Here is a 17368-nt window from a genome sequence, read left to right on the forward strand (position 1 = left end):
CTTTACACAAGTGGGGGTAATGGGTCAGATTTTGCAGAGAGGGAAACTGAGGCTCAGAGTTGTCCAGCTGTCCAGCTACTAAGTAGCAGAGCTGGACCCGAATGCAAGAGACTCTGATTCCTAAAATTTTCACATCAGGTCACCCCTAGGAAAAGACAAAGCTTGCTACTTCCAGGAACTCTGGGGCAAGGGGACAGACTGCTCCCCATCCCTCTGAAAGCTCTGAGAGGTGGGAGGCTGGCAGTGGTCTGTGAAGGCTGCTTGGAGGAGGTGGGCCTCATGGAGGGGTTGAGGGAAGGGAACCTCCAAGCAGAGTACATTATTACCTTGCAAGCCGTCCACATTTGTTATCTCACTGTAACTTCTCCCCAGCCCCATGCAATGGGTATAATTGTCTCTGTGCTAGAGGCAGAGTGGGCTGAGTCAAGGCAATATGGCCCAGCAGTTAGGGGCTCAGGGATCTTCCATGAGACTATTCGTGTCTCAGGATTATGGGGAGAAATGAAGGTGACAACATGTGTGCAGCGCTGAGCTCAGTTCTGGCACACTCACTACGTGCTCTCAGTCATCATTGCCTGGAGTCACACAGCAGGTAAACAGATGAGTCAGCATCGCCATCTGGGTCAGTCTGATTGAAACCCACACCCTTTCTTTGACCTTGTCGCAGAAGGTACCTGTGCTCTACTCGCTCACTGCTCCCCTGGGGATCCCCAGCTTTCTCAGATCCCCTAGATCTTTCTGGGATCCTGAGTAAGGCTGGGAACTCCTCAGTCTGAGCACTTGGACCCTGGCTTCCTTCCACCAAGGTGGCAAAGCCTTGTACCTCCAAGTTTTTTCCAGCAAGGAGCTTCTGCAGAAAGCTTAGGGAATGGCAGAGTAGAAATGAACTCCTGCTCCTACTTTAGATGGACTGAGAGCTCTTCCTGAGCAGGGAGGTCAGACTCTAGTGGACCTGGACCACCAAGAGGCCCACCTGCAGTGATGGTAGGGTCTCCTCTCACTGAGCCCTCAATTGATACTGGGAGCTGGCTAACTGTCTCTCTTGACACTCAGAGTGGCAGGGTCCAACAGTTTATCTGAAGGGAAGATGGGCTAGAGAAGGAGTGTGGTGCCGTGCATACTTCATCCAAAGTGAGGGCTGAAGCTGCAGTTCCCGCAGAAAGGATGGAGCCTCTGATCCTGGCCAGCTGGGGGCTGAGGCCACCACCCCTGCAAAGTGTCTTAACTGCTTATGAGAAACAGGCTTGGCAAATGCTAATCCCGATGTCTGTTCATCCAACACTTAACTCATGCTGAGGGCTTTACACTCAGGATTCTGTTTAGTCTGGTAGGCTCCACCATCTTGACTTTACGAATGAGGAGACTGGCTAAGGCAGCTGGGCAACTTGGCCACAGTCACAGTGCTAGGAAGAGGTAGGGTCAGGCTCCTGAAGGAAGGTCCTTACTCTTTCTGAGCAGCTTGCAAGGTTATTCCTTGGCAGCTTGAGTCCTTTGGGGAGGAACAGACACAGTACAAGAACAGTCAGGCCTGCAGCCCCCTTCTCCTCATCCTCTCTGGGGCTGGTACTGAAGGGCAGTGTCCTTCAGGCCAGGAAGGGCTAGGGGCCCCCTGGGTGGGTCTTACATCTTTGGCTTATTCTCCCAAGACCTGAGTGCTGGCTCCTTCTTGAGTTGTGACTACTTTGGGCATCCCAGCCTCCAAGTCCTCAGTGGGAAGCTAAGCAGGGGGCAGGAATCAAGGCCAAAGAAGGAGCTGGCTACTGGGGCAGGGAAGGGCAGAGGCCCCTGAGGCCAACACTGCCCTCTACAGGGAGCACTGCGCTGTGCAGGGCAAGAGCTGACCCTGCAGCTGTCAGCACTGGCCAAAAATGGAGAAGGAATGGGAGATCTGTGCTGGCCCTTTCCTAATATAGCTCCACTTGCAGCTATTTTGAGCCTGAGAGGACAGAAGGAATTTTATCAGCTCTGAGTCATGGTTGGGCCTGGGACTGGGGGGTCTCCCTGACTTTGGCACGGACCCCAGGGTCCTGGCCAAGGGATGACGAGGGCCAGGCCAGGCTCTTGCAGCCAGAGGCCAGAGTGGTCAGATCTGGGAAGGTGGCAGAGTAGGGGGCAGGGAAACCACTTTCTGCACTATTCTCTCCTGGGGTTCCTGACAGGATCTGCCACTGAAAGGAATTTGCATTTAGAGAAACATCGCACAGCGCAAAGGAATTCGACTAGGAACCATGAGGTCTTGGGTTCAATCCCTGGCCTTGATCAGTGAGTTAAAGATCTGGTGTTGCCATGAGCTGTGGTGTTGGTCACAGACACAGCTCGGATCCTGGGTTGCTGTGGCTGAGGCGTAGGCCAGAAGCTGTAGCTCGGATTTGACCCATATGGGAACTTCCGTATGCCGCAGGTGCGGCCCTAAAAAGCAAAAAAAAATAATAATAATAATAATAAAATAATAATAATAATAATAAAATAAAAAATAAGAAACATAAGGCAGGCAGTGCTGCCCTCAAGGAGAAGATGCTCCAGGTGGTTGGTTCTCAGATAAGAGTGAGGGTAGGGTCTCTTTTTTTTTTTTTTTGTCTTTTTGCTATTTCTTGGGCCGCTCCTGCGGCATATGGAGGTTCCCAGGCTAGGGGTCGAATCGGAGCTGTAGCCACCGGCCTACACCAGAGCCACAGCAACTCGGGATCCGAGCCGCATCTGCAACCTACACCACAGCTCACGGCAACGCCGGACCCTTAACCCACTGAGCAAGGGCAGGGACCGAACCCGCAACCTCATGGTTCCTAGTCGGATTCGTTAACCACTGCGCCACGACGGGAACTCCGTAGGGTCTCTTTTGTAGTGTCCAAGCTGGGCTGCCTTGGCTGGGGGCTTTCTGCAATAAGCCTTAGATTCTCATTTCTCTCAAGCCTCCCCACTCCTCCAGCCTGCCAGAGCTGCCCCTCATTGAACAAGTGTAAGTGCAGAGCTGCTGCCTGGCCAGGAGGCACTTGGGGCCTTGGCTGTCCCTGAAGCAGCCATAGCTGATCCTGTCTCGATCTCTGGTCTCCTATACCAGAGTATATAGCCAGGTTGTATGTGGGAGATTCATGTACATAGTAAATGAGTGCCCATGAAGACAGAAAATGCTATATTCCCTGGCAAAGCTTTGGATACTGTGGACCTACCCAGGGGGAAACACTGCAGTTGGCATCTCTGACCCAACCTGAGAGGCTGTGATTGCAACTCTGAGCTCTTCTCCTTTCTCACTCTGCACTCTCCTCACCCAGTGCCAGTCTGGGCTCTGCCACCACAATGGCCAATCGGAGGACCGCTTTGTTCAAACCCTTTGGCAGGAGCTCACTCTGATAGCTCTGTCTTCTTTGCTCTTTCTCTCCTCCCTAGGTGGTAGCCAACTCTCCAGCCAAGTTAGTATGAAGGGAAAGCATGTGTGTGTGCTTGCGTGCCTATCCCAGCATGCCTCCGCGTGTCTGGGGGTCTGGACAGTGTGCGCCTGTGTCAGCATGTGTATGTGTGTGCATGCGTGAGTGGGGGTGCATTTGTGTCCCTGAGTGAGCCTGCATGTGTGTGAAGCTGTGCGTAAGGAGTGGAGACGTTGGGGTGGGGTGCTAGGGCTCCCTCTGATGCCCCCGGCCATTTTGCTCCCAATTTCTGCTGTGGCTGCTTAAGACAGCAGGCTGGCTCTGGTGGGCAGTTGGTGGAGCATCCTGCTGAAATGGGTTCCGGAAGACATCTCAGGCCTGGCCAGACCCCTCAGAAAGGCTGTGCCTGACTTCGTCTTTGCCTGAGGAGCGCACTTACTGTTGGAGGGGGAAGCCTGGATGCCGAAAGACTGGCGGACCACCCAGCAAATGGGACTTGGAGGAGCCTGAGCCCCTGCTCTGAGGAAGAAGCACCTGCACTGAAGCATCTGGAGGAGCAGAGCCCCAGGCCACCCAGGGGGTGGCCAGCAGGATGAGCCCCTTCGTGGAGAAACCAAGCTCAAGATCGCCGTGGGTGCCCAGTGGGGCTGCTTCTGGCCTTTGGGAGTGCTCTGGACTCGGCTTGGGCTGCCGCTGCCTCTCACATGTGGCTCAGCTCCTGCCCCCTAATCCCACCCCCACCCCTCTCCCCAACCCTTTCTGTCTCTGCTTCCCCGGGGGGTGTGGTGGGAGAACTCTCAAAGCCTGGCACCCCCTGCTAACCCTGAGAGGTAGCTCAGGCTGAGCTGGGGCCTCCAGGTATCTGGGAAAGAAGACATGGCCAAGAAAAACCTTTCACGAAGGGCTCTGGGGAGGATACAATGATTTTCCTGACCAGACCCAGCCGGCCCACGTCGTTGGCGGGGGAGGGGCCGCGGGCGAGGGGACTCAGGTAGCCACCTGGGATGAGGCTTTGGGAGATCTCACTCCACATCCTCCACTACAAGCCCTCAACTTGACCCAAGTAACACCGCCGTTGCCCTTCTCTCCTTCCAACCTCTCTCTCTCTCGCTCCCCTACCCCCCTGCTCCCCTTCCATGCTCCCGTCCCCCAGCGCCGACTACCAGGAACGCTTCAACCCCAGCGCCCTGAAGGACTCGGCCCTGTCGACCCACAAGCCCATTGAGGTGAAGGGGCTGGGTGGCAAGGCCACCATCATCCACGCGCAGTACAACACGCCCATCAGCATGTACTCCCAGGACGCCATCATGGATGCCATCGCTGGGCAGGCCCAGGCCCAGGGCAGTGACTTCAGTGGGTAAGCGCGTCCTCTCCTCCACCAGCACTTACCACCTCCGCTGCCTCGTCACCGCGGAGGGCACCAGGCTGCTTGGCGCCATCGTCATCAGAGACTGTAGGCATCGGGATCAGCTTTCCTCCCTTGTCTTGAGCCTCTCAGGGCAAAACCCTTGGGGGAGAGCTAGCCTTTGCCTGGGCCTTCGGAATGTGGTGTTCTCTTCAAAATCAATCTCACGGTCAGCTTTAGGAGAAAGGTGGAGAAGTGCAGAACATGGTGGTTCTTCCAAGTGCTTTTCACAGCTTCTGTATTTTCCCGGGATTCATGAGGGGGCTGGTTTAGAAAAAGACTTCCGGAATTCTTAAACAGGGTCAGTCACATTCTGGAAACCCCAGCTTTTCCCAAATAAGCCATTCTTTGGGGGAGGTTTTGCTGCTTTCTTCCAATGATGGGAGCAAGGCAACTACATGATTGAGTTTCTTGTTTGGAAGGGGTCTTCACAGTGCTGTTGGCAGTCAGCCCCATCACAGAGACTGGGGAGCACCCAGGATGGGGAACCTGCCTCCTCCTGTTTGCCTCTAGGGAAACCCAACCTCAAGGCAGTGGGGTTTCCTTGGTTCCTGAATTTGTGAGCAATGATTGAAGAACTTGAGGGCAGAGAAGGGCTGAAAATTACCTGCGGATGAAACTGGTAATAATACAAACATTAATGGGGACCTCTCTCTTTCTAACTTTCTTTCTGTCTTTGCTTCTCTTAGTCTCTTTCTTTTCTGTATCTTTTTCTGTGTATACCTCTCTCTGTCTCTCTCTTTCTGTCTCTTTCTCTTTTTCTGTTTCTGTCTGTCTCTGTTGTCTCTCTTCCTTTCACACACACACTCACAGACCCTTACTGTATTCTACTTGGGAATACCATTAGTGTTGACTTTCAGAATTGATTATCTTTTTGGGTAACATCTTATTCCCTGAGTCAGGATCCCCAGCGACTCAAGGCAAGAGATCTTAAAATGATTGTTGCACTTTTTTCTGAAGCTAGAAAAAGCAGATGCTGTAAGAGGTTTAGAGGTGTTAAAAAGTCCCAGAGAACTCCTAAGTGTTTGGCCTTTTCAGAACCTAGCCTTTGTGGCCGTGACATGAGTGCAGTTTATGAAGGGGTAGGCTCCAGAGGCCAAAGAATGGAACATGGTATGGACTTCTTGGCTCTTCTTGTTCTAGGGAGCCTGGTCCTCTCAGGCACACAGTGCTTCTTTTGGGCCACCAGAGGGTGGAGATTGAGCTGTGAGTCTCAAACCGGCCATTCTCAGGGCTGCAGTTCTTTGCAAAACTCTGTGGGCAATGTTGATTTATTTAATTCCATCATTCAAATCAGAAGATTTGACCCTGCAAGTTTAAAAACATAACCGTTAGCTCATGTGTACCCAGGAAAACAGGGCTGTCTGATTAAGCCAAAGTGTTAACAGGGATTTCCTGTTAATATTTGTTTGCCACGTGTGTCCTTGGTGTGCTCTCAAAAGTGGTAACAGTCGCCAAAGAGAAGCACAATGGAAGATGATGGAAGAACTGTTGTTCACTAACTTTATATTTTCTGCACCTTGGGAGAAGATGATTGCAATCATTATTTTTACTTCCAGGGCGCCCATGATCTTTTTTTAACATGATGCACCTTTGATCTAATCTAGGCTTCTTCCCATCCCCTCCCCTCCCATCCTTTTCCCTTCCCTTGTGCGCCTGGGAAGCAACATGCTTCCCTTTCCTTCTAACTCAGCCCTGCTGGGTTGATGCTGCTGTGGTGCCAGTGGGTAAAAGCTGCCCCTGTCTGCCATGAGGTGCTCCGTTTCTGCTGTTAATTTCCATGATTCCTTCCTCACTGACAGTTTTCTTTTTGTCTCTCTCTCTTCCTCCTTTATCCACCCCACTCCCATAACTCATTTCTGATCCTAACCCTGCTCCCTTGTGTATGCGCCGCCCCCCCGCCCTCCCATGATGGACACGCACTCACTGCTGGGCTTTCCTCTGCTTGGCAGGGCATCACCGCTGGCGTAAGTAGACTCCACAGTTTCTGTTCCATCGTCCGTCTGTCTGGTTGCGGGATGGTGTTTGGGTTTGGTGGGATGTGCCTGAGGACAGTGGCTCTGTCCACATTCTTCCTCACACCCACCTCACAGGTAAATGACATGCCCTACAGCCTCTACAAGCAAGTACTTGTCTTTGGGGGTTTGCCCCAAATAACGTCACTATGGACATAGAAATCAGAGTAATGACATCACACTGGCTGGGGGTGTATCCCTATGTTCTCCTTGCTGGCTTTGCAGGGGCTTTTCCTGGCCTTTCTTGTCTGCATTGGGATGGTGTAGATTTGAATGTCAGAATCCACACCAGGCCATTATTCAGAGAGTGAGAGGGTGGTCAGGGGGCCTCTTGGAGGCCACTCCCCAGAATCCTCATGGAAGACAGATCTGGAGGAGCCAGTGCCTGCCAGAAACACCCATAGGTGAAAGATGAGTCAGATTTGGGGCAGTGTGCAGTGGAGTAAATGCCCATAGATGACCTTGATGTTGCAGTGACCATGGAGTGTTTTTGGTGACAAGAAATTCATGCTGAGAGCAGCTCCACAGAGTGGCCACGGACCAGGGTCCCAGAACTGCAGGGCCTTTTCCATCTTCTCTCTGTTGTATATTCTTTCTGAGTCCTAGAATCTCAAAGTCACACCAGTTCCTTTGTCTGGCTCCCAGTCTCTGTTGCATCAGGACCACAAGTTCCTAGTCTTTGGACAGTAATTTTGGGAAGGGACGCCAACAATGTGAACCCCAGAGAACTTACTCCTGGCAACTTTCTTGAGCCCTTGGAGCTGTGGAAGGAAGAGGGAGTGTCTCAAGGGCACGTTCTAGGGAAATGGCAGTGAATGACTTTCATCTGTTTTGGGACCCCTTGAGACTCCTCCGTGTGCCAGAAACGACCTCCCCGTCGAGATCCCAGCCTCTCCTCCGTTTCCTGGGCAGACCCAGTCTCCTCCCTGCTTGGATGCCAGAGGGATCTGACGGTCTTCCCTATCTGATCCCAACCTCAGGCTGTAGCTCTTCAGGCCAGGGCAAAGCCTTCAGGACAGTAGGGTAGCTCCAGCCAACCTTAGTCAGTCACCTTCCACGACCTTTCTCCACCTCTGATCTCATAGCCCACTCTGAGCTGACGCAGGGAACCAATCCTGGGAGACTAGGCCACTTCCATCCAGCTCCTTGCGGAGAGGGTAGAAGACATGGGCTCTGGGAATGTCCCCTTTCCAGCTAACCAGCCCTTGAGGGGGCGGTGCAGGTCAAGGCAGCTATAGTGCAGGAACAGGTGGATGGACAGGATGTCTGGGCTGGGCCATGTTTCCAGGTGTGGAGCATCTGGGGTGCGCAAGTCCCCAGTGGGCAGAAGTGGCCTTCCTGAGCCCTGTCACTGCAGAAGGTCTGATGGAAAGGACACTGGGCTGGGAGGCGGAAGCCTGGGTTCTGACTCAATGGGGGCCCTACATGCCATAACCTGGATCTAGTTGGCTGGCCTCTCTGGACCCCAGTTTCAGCATCTGTAAGAGGAGAGGGGCCACTGGTCTGTAGGCCGGGGGGGCAGGCTGTTATTGCTGTGAGCTTTTTCTGAGCCTACCTGACTCCTGAGAGGGTGGGCAGGGCAACTTGGATCCCCCAGCCCTCTCTGATTGGGGTGAGTGGACACCCCTAGAGCTTTTCATGTATCCTGCCCTGCATCTGATCTGGGCTGGGAGGCCCTGGACTCAAGGCACTCTGGACTCCCTTATGGCTCTGATCTGGCTAAGATTTGTTCATTCAACTAAGTTTTGAGCACCTACTATATGCCAGGCCCTGGGAGTCTAAGGGAAAGTCACCAGGTACCTTTCAAATGAATGTGCTGCTCTGGGGCAGAGAACTGGTGACCCTCCTTGCAGCGCCACTCCCAACTCCTGTGGGCTAGAAATCCCAGCATCGGTGGGTAATGCCAGGCCTCATGGGTCGGGTTGCCTTGTTTTTCTCATCACCTCACAGAGCTTGCCTGTTTTTGCTGAGTGGGAGCCTTCAATCCTCTTCCAGGGCAGTCACCACATTGGTGACTTCTTGCTCGGATCCCAGGCTCTGAGGAGGACGAGAGACTGACCATGAGGAAGCCTCTGAATTCCTCGAATGGCCTGTCTTACCTAGCCCCAAGCTAAGGGCCAGCTCGGGGAGGTTGAAATTGCTTCCAGACCTCTTCTGCCTCTTCTTTCCTCAAAGGAGATCCAACTCCTGGGGTGAGGGTGTCTCAGACTCATGTCTGGAGTTAGCATGGGGGGGCGGGGTGGGTGTTGGCGGGAGGGTCTGAGCCTCCTGACCCTCTGTGAGAGGAACTCACTGTCTCGCTGTGACCACCCTGAGCACTGAGGACCCAGGCCAAGCCCTTGTCACAGGCTTTCAGAGGGCAGCGGGTAAGGGGCATGGAGGGTTCAGACAAGCAGGGGCCATCAACAGGCATGGGGGGTGGGGGCATGCCAGGAGGACACGACATAGGGGTGATGCAGGGGTCAGGAGCAGGGTTCCAGCTCTGCCCTTGCCCACGACCTCTGTCTGCCTTGCAGGAGCCTTCCTATCAAAGACCTCACCGTGGACAGTGCCTCTCCTGTGTATCAGGCTGTGATTAAGAACCAGAATAAGCCGGAAGACGAGGCTGATGAGTGGGCCCGCCGCTCCTCCAACCTGCAGTCTCGCTCTTTCCGCATCCTGGCCCAGATGACGGGCACAGAATACAGTAAGAGAAGGCTGTGGAGGTGGGGCAGGAGGGGAGACCCTGAGGGGCCACAGGGGTCAGGGCCCTAGTTCATGGTCACAAGGCCCACAGAAGCCAAGGAGTCAAGCCCCCCCACCCTTGAAGATGAGCTGGCCTTGATAGATAGTTAGCAGCCTGCTGAGCCCCTTTCAGCTCCTAGAGCAAGCAAGCTGACACCAGCCTTTTGCTTGGCTCCCTGACTGAAGCAGTGGGCAGCAGGCTGGCTGCAGTGCTTGCCTGCATGAGAATAAGAGCACCTTGTAGGCCACGCCTGCAACCACTCCCTCCCACCTGCACTACTTGCTCTCATGCCTCCTTCCGCCATCCAGCACAAAGCCTTTTCCTCCCAGAGGTCACAGGTAGAGGGCAGTAACTGTCCCATCATGCCATCATGGGTGGCAACTCAGTGCCCATCGAACTCCAGTAGCTTTTCTTCCTGATGGTCTGTGTGATTCCTCCTGACCAGCAACTTTCTACCCACAGTGCAAGACCCTGACGAAGAAGCTTTGCGAAGGTCAAGGTAAGTGCCTGCATTCAGGCTCTGTGGCCTTGCCCCTTCTAACCCCATCCCTTCCAGGGCAGCCCCCAGGTCACATGACTCACGGAAGAAACTTCTCAGGTTAACGCATATGGAAACTCCCGGCCCCTCAGGGGCTCCAGCAGGTGCTGGCTTGAGGCATGTGTCCTGGGTCAGTGAGGTGGGTGCCTGGAGCTGAGTCTTATCCTCCAGGCCCCGGCTTCCAAGCGAGGACTCTGGGCTCTCCTGGCTCTGTCCCTGGGCAGGGGGCAGGGCTGCTTTGGCCTTTGCTGGGCTGTTGAGAATGAGGGCATCTCTCCCTGTGAGGCACTGGGCCAGTTGCCTTGCCTGCCCACTCATCTCAGGGCCTGTCCCCTGTGAGTCTGAAAGCTAAGCACTGGGAAGCAGGCACATGGAGGGCTCTGCTGCGCGTGACCCCCTGGCCCTTGGACTCACCTGTCCAGACTCACATTGAGGTATCAGTTCCACAGAGCACCACAGCTGCTGCAAGGAAGCAAAGCCCTGGGCATGAGGAGTGGCTTGTGCAGGGCAGGGTGTCTCCAAGTATCGTCTCCCTGACTGGCAGGCCTGAGGCCCCAGCCACTGGCCTGACACCTTCGGCCTTTCAGGTGCTCATGGCCCTGGGCATGAAGGGGGCACGCTGCTCTGGAACCCACTGGAACCCAGTAGGGCCTTCCATGGGGAGGCATGGGGCCCGGTGTGATTTTGCTTACACTTCCAGAAGCAAATGTGCCATCTGCATGTCTGTCCTGGGAGAGTCTGCCTTGGACCCGCACATCCTATGGTGGCCTCTGTGTGAGGAGCTGAGGCTCAGAGGTGCCTTTCCATCCTGGGCCTAGCGCTTTCTGTCCTTGCTCACCAGCGTGTAGTGGCCACAGGACCACGTGGAGAGTACTACTGTGGTGTCAGCTCCAGTTGATGTGGATTTCCGAACTTCTATTTCTACCAATCAGAGTTGCTCCCACTCTTTGGCTGAGGCAGCCCAGCCTAAAGTGTGGTCCTCCCCGGCCTGCTAACAATGGCATGCTATTCCAGTGATGGTTCTTAACCTGTTGGTGCCTGCAGTGTGCCTGTAAAGAACCTGAAATGAGATGGTGTTTGATGTAGCACAAAAGGTAGTATTGAGCTGTCTGAAGCGTGACTAAGCTGTCCGCTCTCTCCAACCCGTGCGCCTCTGCCCTTGTACCATTTCCATGTCCATCCCACCTCCTCTTTGGAGCCAGCCACAAAGACACTCCAGTGAGCAATGTGGTCTTTGCCAAAGATTTGATGGAGGGACTTTACAGCAAACTGCTTATATGTCTCCAGGTCTGTTCCATCAGGAAGCCAGCAAGGGCCTGCCCTGCTTTCCAGCCTCCATTGCCCCCTCCCAGTACTTCTGGTTACTTTATGTTTCTCTGGCCGGTCACTCTAAGTCCACATCTCAGTCACCAGACACCGTGTAGAAGGTACTGGTGGAGGTAGATTACAGAGAGCCTTTGTCGCTCGTATTTCCCCTGGAATATTTGTAGGCTCTGTGAAGTTAGTGAATGAGGAGAACACAAAAGGCAGTACTAAGGGTGGTCCGCAGGCCTCGGCATTGGTCTTCCCCTCCTTTCTTTCAGAAGCATCTCTTGGGGCTTGTTCAGCCTGATCCTGTGGCTCTGGGGGGGAGGTCAGCCCTTCCTTCTGGGGCTTAATCACCTACAGCTCCATTCAGATCCCAGCAGAAGGCAGGTGGTCTTGAGAACTCTGCTGCAGGTCTTAGAATCTCTCTCACAGCCCCTGCAGGGTTTCATTGTAGGGAAATCTGGAAGTGGGAGCCCAAGAAGAAACTCCAGCCTGCTTCCTCCCTCAGTCCAGGCCCCCACCCTGAGAAAGCACCTTCCCACCACACACTCTGTGCCACTGTCAGCCCCTCCCTTTGGGGTCTCTGGCCCCGAATGTGCAGGCTCGGAGCCACCCAGCAAGTGTTCTACCCGGGACTGGAGGGGTCTAAGCCTCTTGCCCTTCTTCCTTTCCCTGACTTTAATTTCTGGAAGGTCCTCACAGCCTCCCCAGAAATACCCATTCTCCCTACGGCCACAGGAGGAAGATAGGCCTTTTTTATTTCACTGACTCCCAAGCAGCCTGGGGGTCACCCCTGGGAGTAAGAAGTGGGGGTGCGATGGGGACAGTGGTTAGTTCTGTTTGTGATTAATGCCTGAAGTAGTGACTGGGGCCCCAGGCTCATTCAAGTGGCCATCAGAGCAGAAGGGACCATGCTTACCCTCACCCTGGCTCCAGGCTGGTTAGGGATATTGCTTCCCGGGGCACTGAGCCCCACTTCCATCTGTCCCCCTCCCAAGTTGGAATCTGCACCCCAGACCCTACTGATCCATCTTGTTGGCTGAAGCCACAGCCTCTGCCCTTCCTCCTCCAGTTAGCCTAACTCACAGTGAGGAGTCTGAGGATTTCTCACAAAGGCTACACCTCCTTAGGGAGGCTTCACTGCACCCCACTTCCAAGGAGCTCACTCCAGCAGGGCAGCCTGGGCACCATGGTGGCCTATATAGGCTTGTACATGTGCAGGGGTGCTTTTTCCTTCCTGTTGGTGGGAAAGCTAGTAGGGACACCAGGTGTTCTGTACCAGGCAGGGGTACTGATGACCTCGAGGGCAGGTATAAACTTGCTCCTCACCTGTCGCGGCTCTACCTGCCCTTGCAGAGTCCCTGAGAAGCTCAGATCCCTGCCCTGCCCTCTCCTCCTCTCCTCTCAGGCCCTGGCTCCTGGCATTGTGGCTACGTTTCTGATATCTGGTAGCAAGTAGCTTCCCTCTGAGCTCCAGTGCCCACGGGCTGGCCTAATCTCTGGGACTCTGTCTTTATAAGTGAGGCAGGGTGGGCTCCTGAACGGTCCAGCTGCAGACTTGGCTCCCCTCCCAGGAAGGACCCAGAACCTTAGCAAACTGTCCAGGTGGGCTTAATACCAACCCCCTACTTTCTCAAGGGTACAGGTAGTACTATGGCTTCCAGCCTTCATCTGAAGTAGCGGAGCCCCATTCAAAAGCTGTTTCTCTAATTCCAGAGAGGTCACCACAGCTTCCCTCTGACTTCAGGAAGGCATTTCAGGGCCCTGATGGCTCTAAAGGTTGGGTCCACATGGGCCAACCCTGACAGGGGTTGGAAAACAAGCAAGCCTAGCTGTGTTCTAGGCAGGGCATCCGGATCCCACTGCTTGGGCATGACCGTCCTGGAGGACCCTGGTGTGTAACTCAGACATCCCCCACCTTGTGGTGCAGCTGTCTGCAAGTTCGGTCGCTGTGTTTACCTCATGCTCACCACAGTAAAGAACTCTACATGTCTTCCTGGTCACCAAGTGTTAAGGAAAAAGTTGACTTTGGTGACCAGTTCCCAGAGGAGTTGAAGGTGAGGGTTGCATTGCCCAGCAGTACATGGGCAAACAATGTAAAATCCCTCTCAAGTCCCTTCTACATCATGCAGCCATCCAAGGTTCTTTTTCCTCTCCTCCCCACCCCAGCTCTGACAGAGCCCAGGACTTACTGGTTGCCCCCTCCTCCCCCTGTAGCTTCCCTGGGCATGTCACATCCTCCCCCCTCCCTGCACATGCTCAGGCGGCCAACTCTCCTGGTCCTGGCGTAGCTCAGGGCCTCCTACAAACAGAAGCTTTGTGAAGAGGCAGTGGGCAGCTACCAGTAACAAGAGCTACCTGTGTTTCGTGGACTTTTAGTCCTTGGTATTCTGCCAGCCTAGCAAATTTGAAATCTACAGCTGAAGAGATCGGGACATCCCTGGGTGTCCGAGCAACCCTTGTGGGTGTCCTGGGACCTCCCTCTCTTTCTCACTTGTCCACTCTCCAGTCTCTCCCCCCTCACCTCTTCCTTCCTATTCTTGCTCCTCTCTTTGGCTGGCTGTGAGTTTCCAAACAGCTCCAAGCAGAGCAGACTCACCAACCTCCCCGACTTTCCAGGACTGTCCCTAACTCTGTTGCTGAGCACTGATGACAAAGGCTGTGGGCCTGGCTGGACAAACTGGCCACGTCTGTGTCCCGGGTGGTCTCTATGGGCTGATTGTTGCCGTCTGTGTTGTGTCAGCAGGGCTGTATGGGCCCTGCCACAGGGCCTCTGCTTGTGCCATCTTTGTCCCTTCTCCTCAGCTTCAAAAGAGGCAGTAGCTGGGAACGTCTGGCACTTAGATCAGGGTTCTGCCTCTGAGTTTCCCTGTGGCTTTAGGCCATGCATGTGATGTCTCTGAGCCTTGGCTTCTTGGTATTGGGAAAGTTTGGACCAGTGGTTTTAAATATGTTAGCAGGGGCCCCTCTCGTCAGACAGAATCTTCTACAGAGACTCAGTGTGCAGGACTCAAGTGTGTGGGGAGTCTGCCAGGTAATGCAGATGTGGAAAGATGGCCAGATGTACATATGGGGATGCGGGTCTGTTACCAGGCAGAAATGTATGACCAGGAATTCCCTGGTGGCCTAGCAGTTGGGGATCTGGCATTATCGCTGTGTGGCTCGGGTCACTGCTGTGATAAGGGTTCAGTCCCTGTCCCAGGAACCTCCACATGCCACAGGCGCAGTTTAAAAAAAAAAAAAAGTAAGCCCAGCACTGCCCCATCCTCTGATTTTAAAAGATTAAAGCTGATCTTCCTGATTTTTATATGCTGGCAATTCACTTCTTTTTTTTTTTTATTTTATTTTCCCACTGTACAGCAAGGGGGTCAGGTTATCCTTAGATGTATACATTGCAATTACAGTTTTTTCCCCCACCCTTTCTTTTTTCCCCCACCCTTTCTTTTCCCCCACCCTTTCTTAGCAATTCACTTCTTAAACTATTTCTTTGGAGACAATCACAGATTGGGACACAGTTATAAGAAACAATACAGAGAGAGTCTATGTAGCCTTTACCCCCAGTGGTAGCATCCTATACACCTACAGTATATCTGCACTAGGGTGCCAACACTGATACAGTCAAATGCAGAATTGCTATCATGCCCATATTCATATCACACTCACCTCCCTACCACACACACCCTGTCCTTAACCTGTGGCAACCACTGTTATCTGTTCTCCATTTCTCTAATTTTGTCATTTCAAAGGGTCTATGTAAATGAAATCATATAGCCTATGATGTTATAGGATGGCCTTTTTCAGTCCACCTGATTCTCTGGGGATTCATCCAAGCTGTGATGTGTACCAATGGCTCATTCATGTCTTTTTATTGCCTAGTAGCATTCCATGATCTAGATATAGCCATTAATTTTTAAAAATGAGTTTTAAACACTATTCAGGTTTAACACACTGCATTTATGGCTATATGTGGCCCCTGGGCCACCAGTTTGCACGTCTATTCTGAGGAATGTTAGAGGCTCCTCTGGCCTGGAGGGTCTAGGATTCTGGCATCGCGGTACTGGCCTTTCCCAGGCACACTCTGTCCTCCCTTTCTATGTTTCTGGCTCTTCCTTGCCTGCCTTAAACTATGCCCTCAGCTGAGCAGGCTGTGGGCTCAGCCCCAGAGGCCCAGCTGGCGGGAAGTGGCAGGAAATCCTGGCCTTTGGTGTGTGTGTCAGCAGCCTTGTGAGTATGTGTGTGCACATGTGTGCCTGGCTATGCTCAGGCCTAGGTGGGCGGGGCAGCCGGTGGTGTTTGCAGGCTTCTCTCTGGAGACGAAGGAGGGTTGGCAGCGACTGGGGCAACACAGGGAGATGGCAGATCTGCTCACCAAGCCTCATCATGGGAATAGGCATTCCTCCTTCTTGATGCCCAGCTAGGGGACAGAGACCATGTGAGGCCCACCTGCCTATGTGGCTCAGTCCTCAGAGCCCACAGCCAAAGCAGCCCTGCCCAGCCCTAACCACACAGGCCAGGGAGAACCCAGAGACCCCCATTTGCCCGGAATGCCCTCAGGCCCTCTATCCAGACCCCTTCTCCATGGACCCTCATTCATTCCAGTCAAGGGTATCAGTCCCTCCATCCTGGTCCTTGTGACTTTGGTCTTGCCCCAAACCAGGCCTGACCACCTGAAAAGTACCCCAATGGTGGCAAAGCCTCTCCAAGCCTAATCCCTCCCTCCCATGTCCTCTGCCCCAGCCATCAGACAGGGCAATGGCGGACACATCCCCTAACCCCTTTCTTTCTTCCTTTCTCTCTCTGTCTCTCTCTGTCTTTCTCTCTCTGTGCCACAGGGAAAGGTTTGAAACGGAACGTAACAGTCCACGTTTTGCTAAATTGCGCAACTGGCACCATGGCCTTTCGGCCCAGATCCTTAATGTTAAAAGTTAAAAGGCTGTCTGGAATCTCCCTACCCCCTCCCTCCTTCCCCCCACACAGATCTGGCATGTGAGCCCCACGGTGATGCTTGAGAATGTATAGCTGTGCTGGGGGGCGCCCTTCATAGTCACCTGCGGCAGTTGTGCTCTCTGCCCGCCCCAGAGCTGACCAACCCCATGCAGCTGACCAACCCCATGCAGCACTGCATCCACTCCACCCCCACCCTTCAGTGCAACCCTCACCACCCCCACCCCCCCAATAGTCCAAGCCTCTGCTCTCCTGCTCAGGGCCTTCCTAGATCAGAGAGGACGTGATGGGGTTTGCTGGCCAAACACCTCAGAACCAAGGGCAACAGAACATGCCACTGGTCCATTTCCCACCAACCTCCTCTCCCGGGAGAGGCAGCCTGGCCTAGTGCTGTCCTGGAACAAGCCGCCTGTAGGTCAGGGTCCTGGGAAGAGGCCAGCTTCCCGGCCCTACTCACTCTCTCGAGCCTTCTGGAGCCCGGGCAGCTGGAACAGGGCTCCCCACAGAGGAAGAGGAAGTCCCGGGGTAGATGAGGCAGAGGCCCCTCCTGGCTGTGGTGAGACTGGAGCGTGTGTTCTCCTCTCTGTGCTGTGTGTGCTGGCTCCTTAGTTCCCTCTCCTGTACATATAAGCATGCTCGTTCTGAAATAAAGAGGATTTGAAATGAACCAAACCAGCCCCAGTCCTGCTGTGCCTGTGTGCGTACTACCCAAGGGGGCAGTTCCGAGATGAGAGGACAGGTGCCTCCAGAAGAGGGGCCAGGGCAGTGTTCACTGGGGCTGGGACCTGGCAGAGCTCTGCCCACGGCTGTTTTCCTGCCTTTAGGGCCCTGCCCCGGGCTGCAGGTCTCAGGCAGAGAAGATGGCACGTGAGCATCTGTTGCTGTGGACTGGTGGGCAGCCTTAGCCACCTCCCAGGTTGTGTGTTCAAACAGAGCAGTGGGATCTGCATGTCCTCTGCCTCTCCCCCAACGCCTTACCACAACCAGCAGATCAAGCCATCCCCTCATCCCCACTGGAAAGCATGTCACAAGCCCCTCTCCCAGAAAACGCTGCTCTTGCCCAGCAGACCC

The 17368-nt window shown here is 54.1% G+C and overlaps 1 protein-coding gene across 21 annotated transcripts in view; it reads left to right on the forward strand.

Annotated features, from left to right (window-relative positions):
- The window catches only part of LDB3 (LIM domain binding 3), a 61271-nt gene that overhangs the window by 12202 nt on the left and 31701 nt on the right, over positions 1 to 17368 (forward strand). For 5 of the 21 annotated variants that reach the window (XM_084996440.1, XM_084996449.1, XM_084996439.1 and 2 more), the window contains 5 exons: positions 3385 to 3407; positions 4516 to 4719; positions 6720 to 6734; positions 9299 to 9468; positions 9970 to 10006. In XM_084996440.1, the coding sequence (XP_084852566.1) occupies positions 3385 to 3407; positions 4516 to 4719; positions 6720 to 6734; positions 9299 to 9468; positions 9970 to 10006 (449 nt within the window). Of the gene's footprint in view, positions 1 to 3384; positions 3408 to 4515; positions 4728 to 6719; positions 8975 to 9298; positions 9469 to 9969; positions 10007 to 17368 lie in introns of all 21 variants that reach the window. The other 16 variants (XM_084996453.1, XM_084996458.1, XM_084996450.1 and 13 more) reach the window with 4 other exon arrangements.

Source organism: Sus scrofa, chromosome 14 (genome assembly GCF_054392235.1).
Source record: "Sus scrofa isolate SSC_HxYL_T2T_F1_AM1 chromosome 14, Sscrofa_HxYL_maternal_Yorkshire_Landrace_v2.0, whole genome shotgun sequence".
In the NCBI taxonomy this organism is placed as follows: domain Eukaryota; kingdom Metazoa; phylum Chordata; class Mammalia; order Artiodactyla; family Suidae; genus Sus; species Sus scrofa.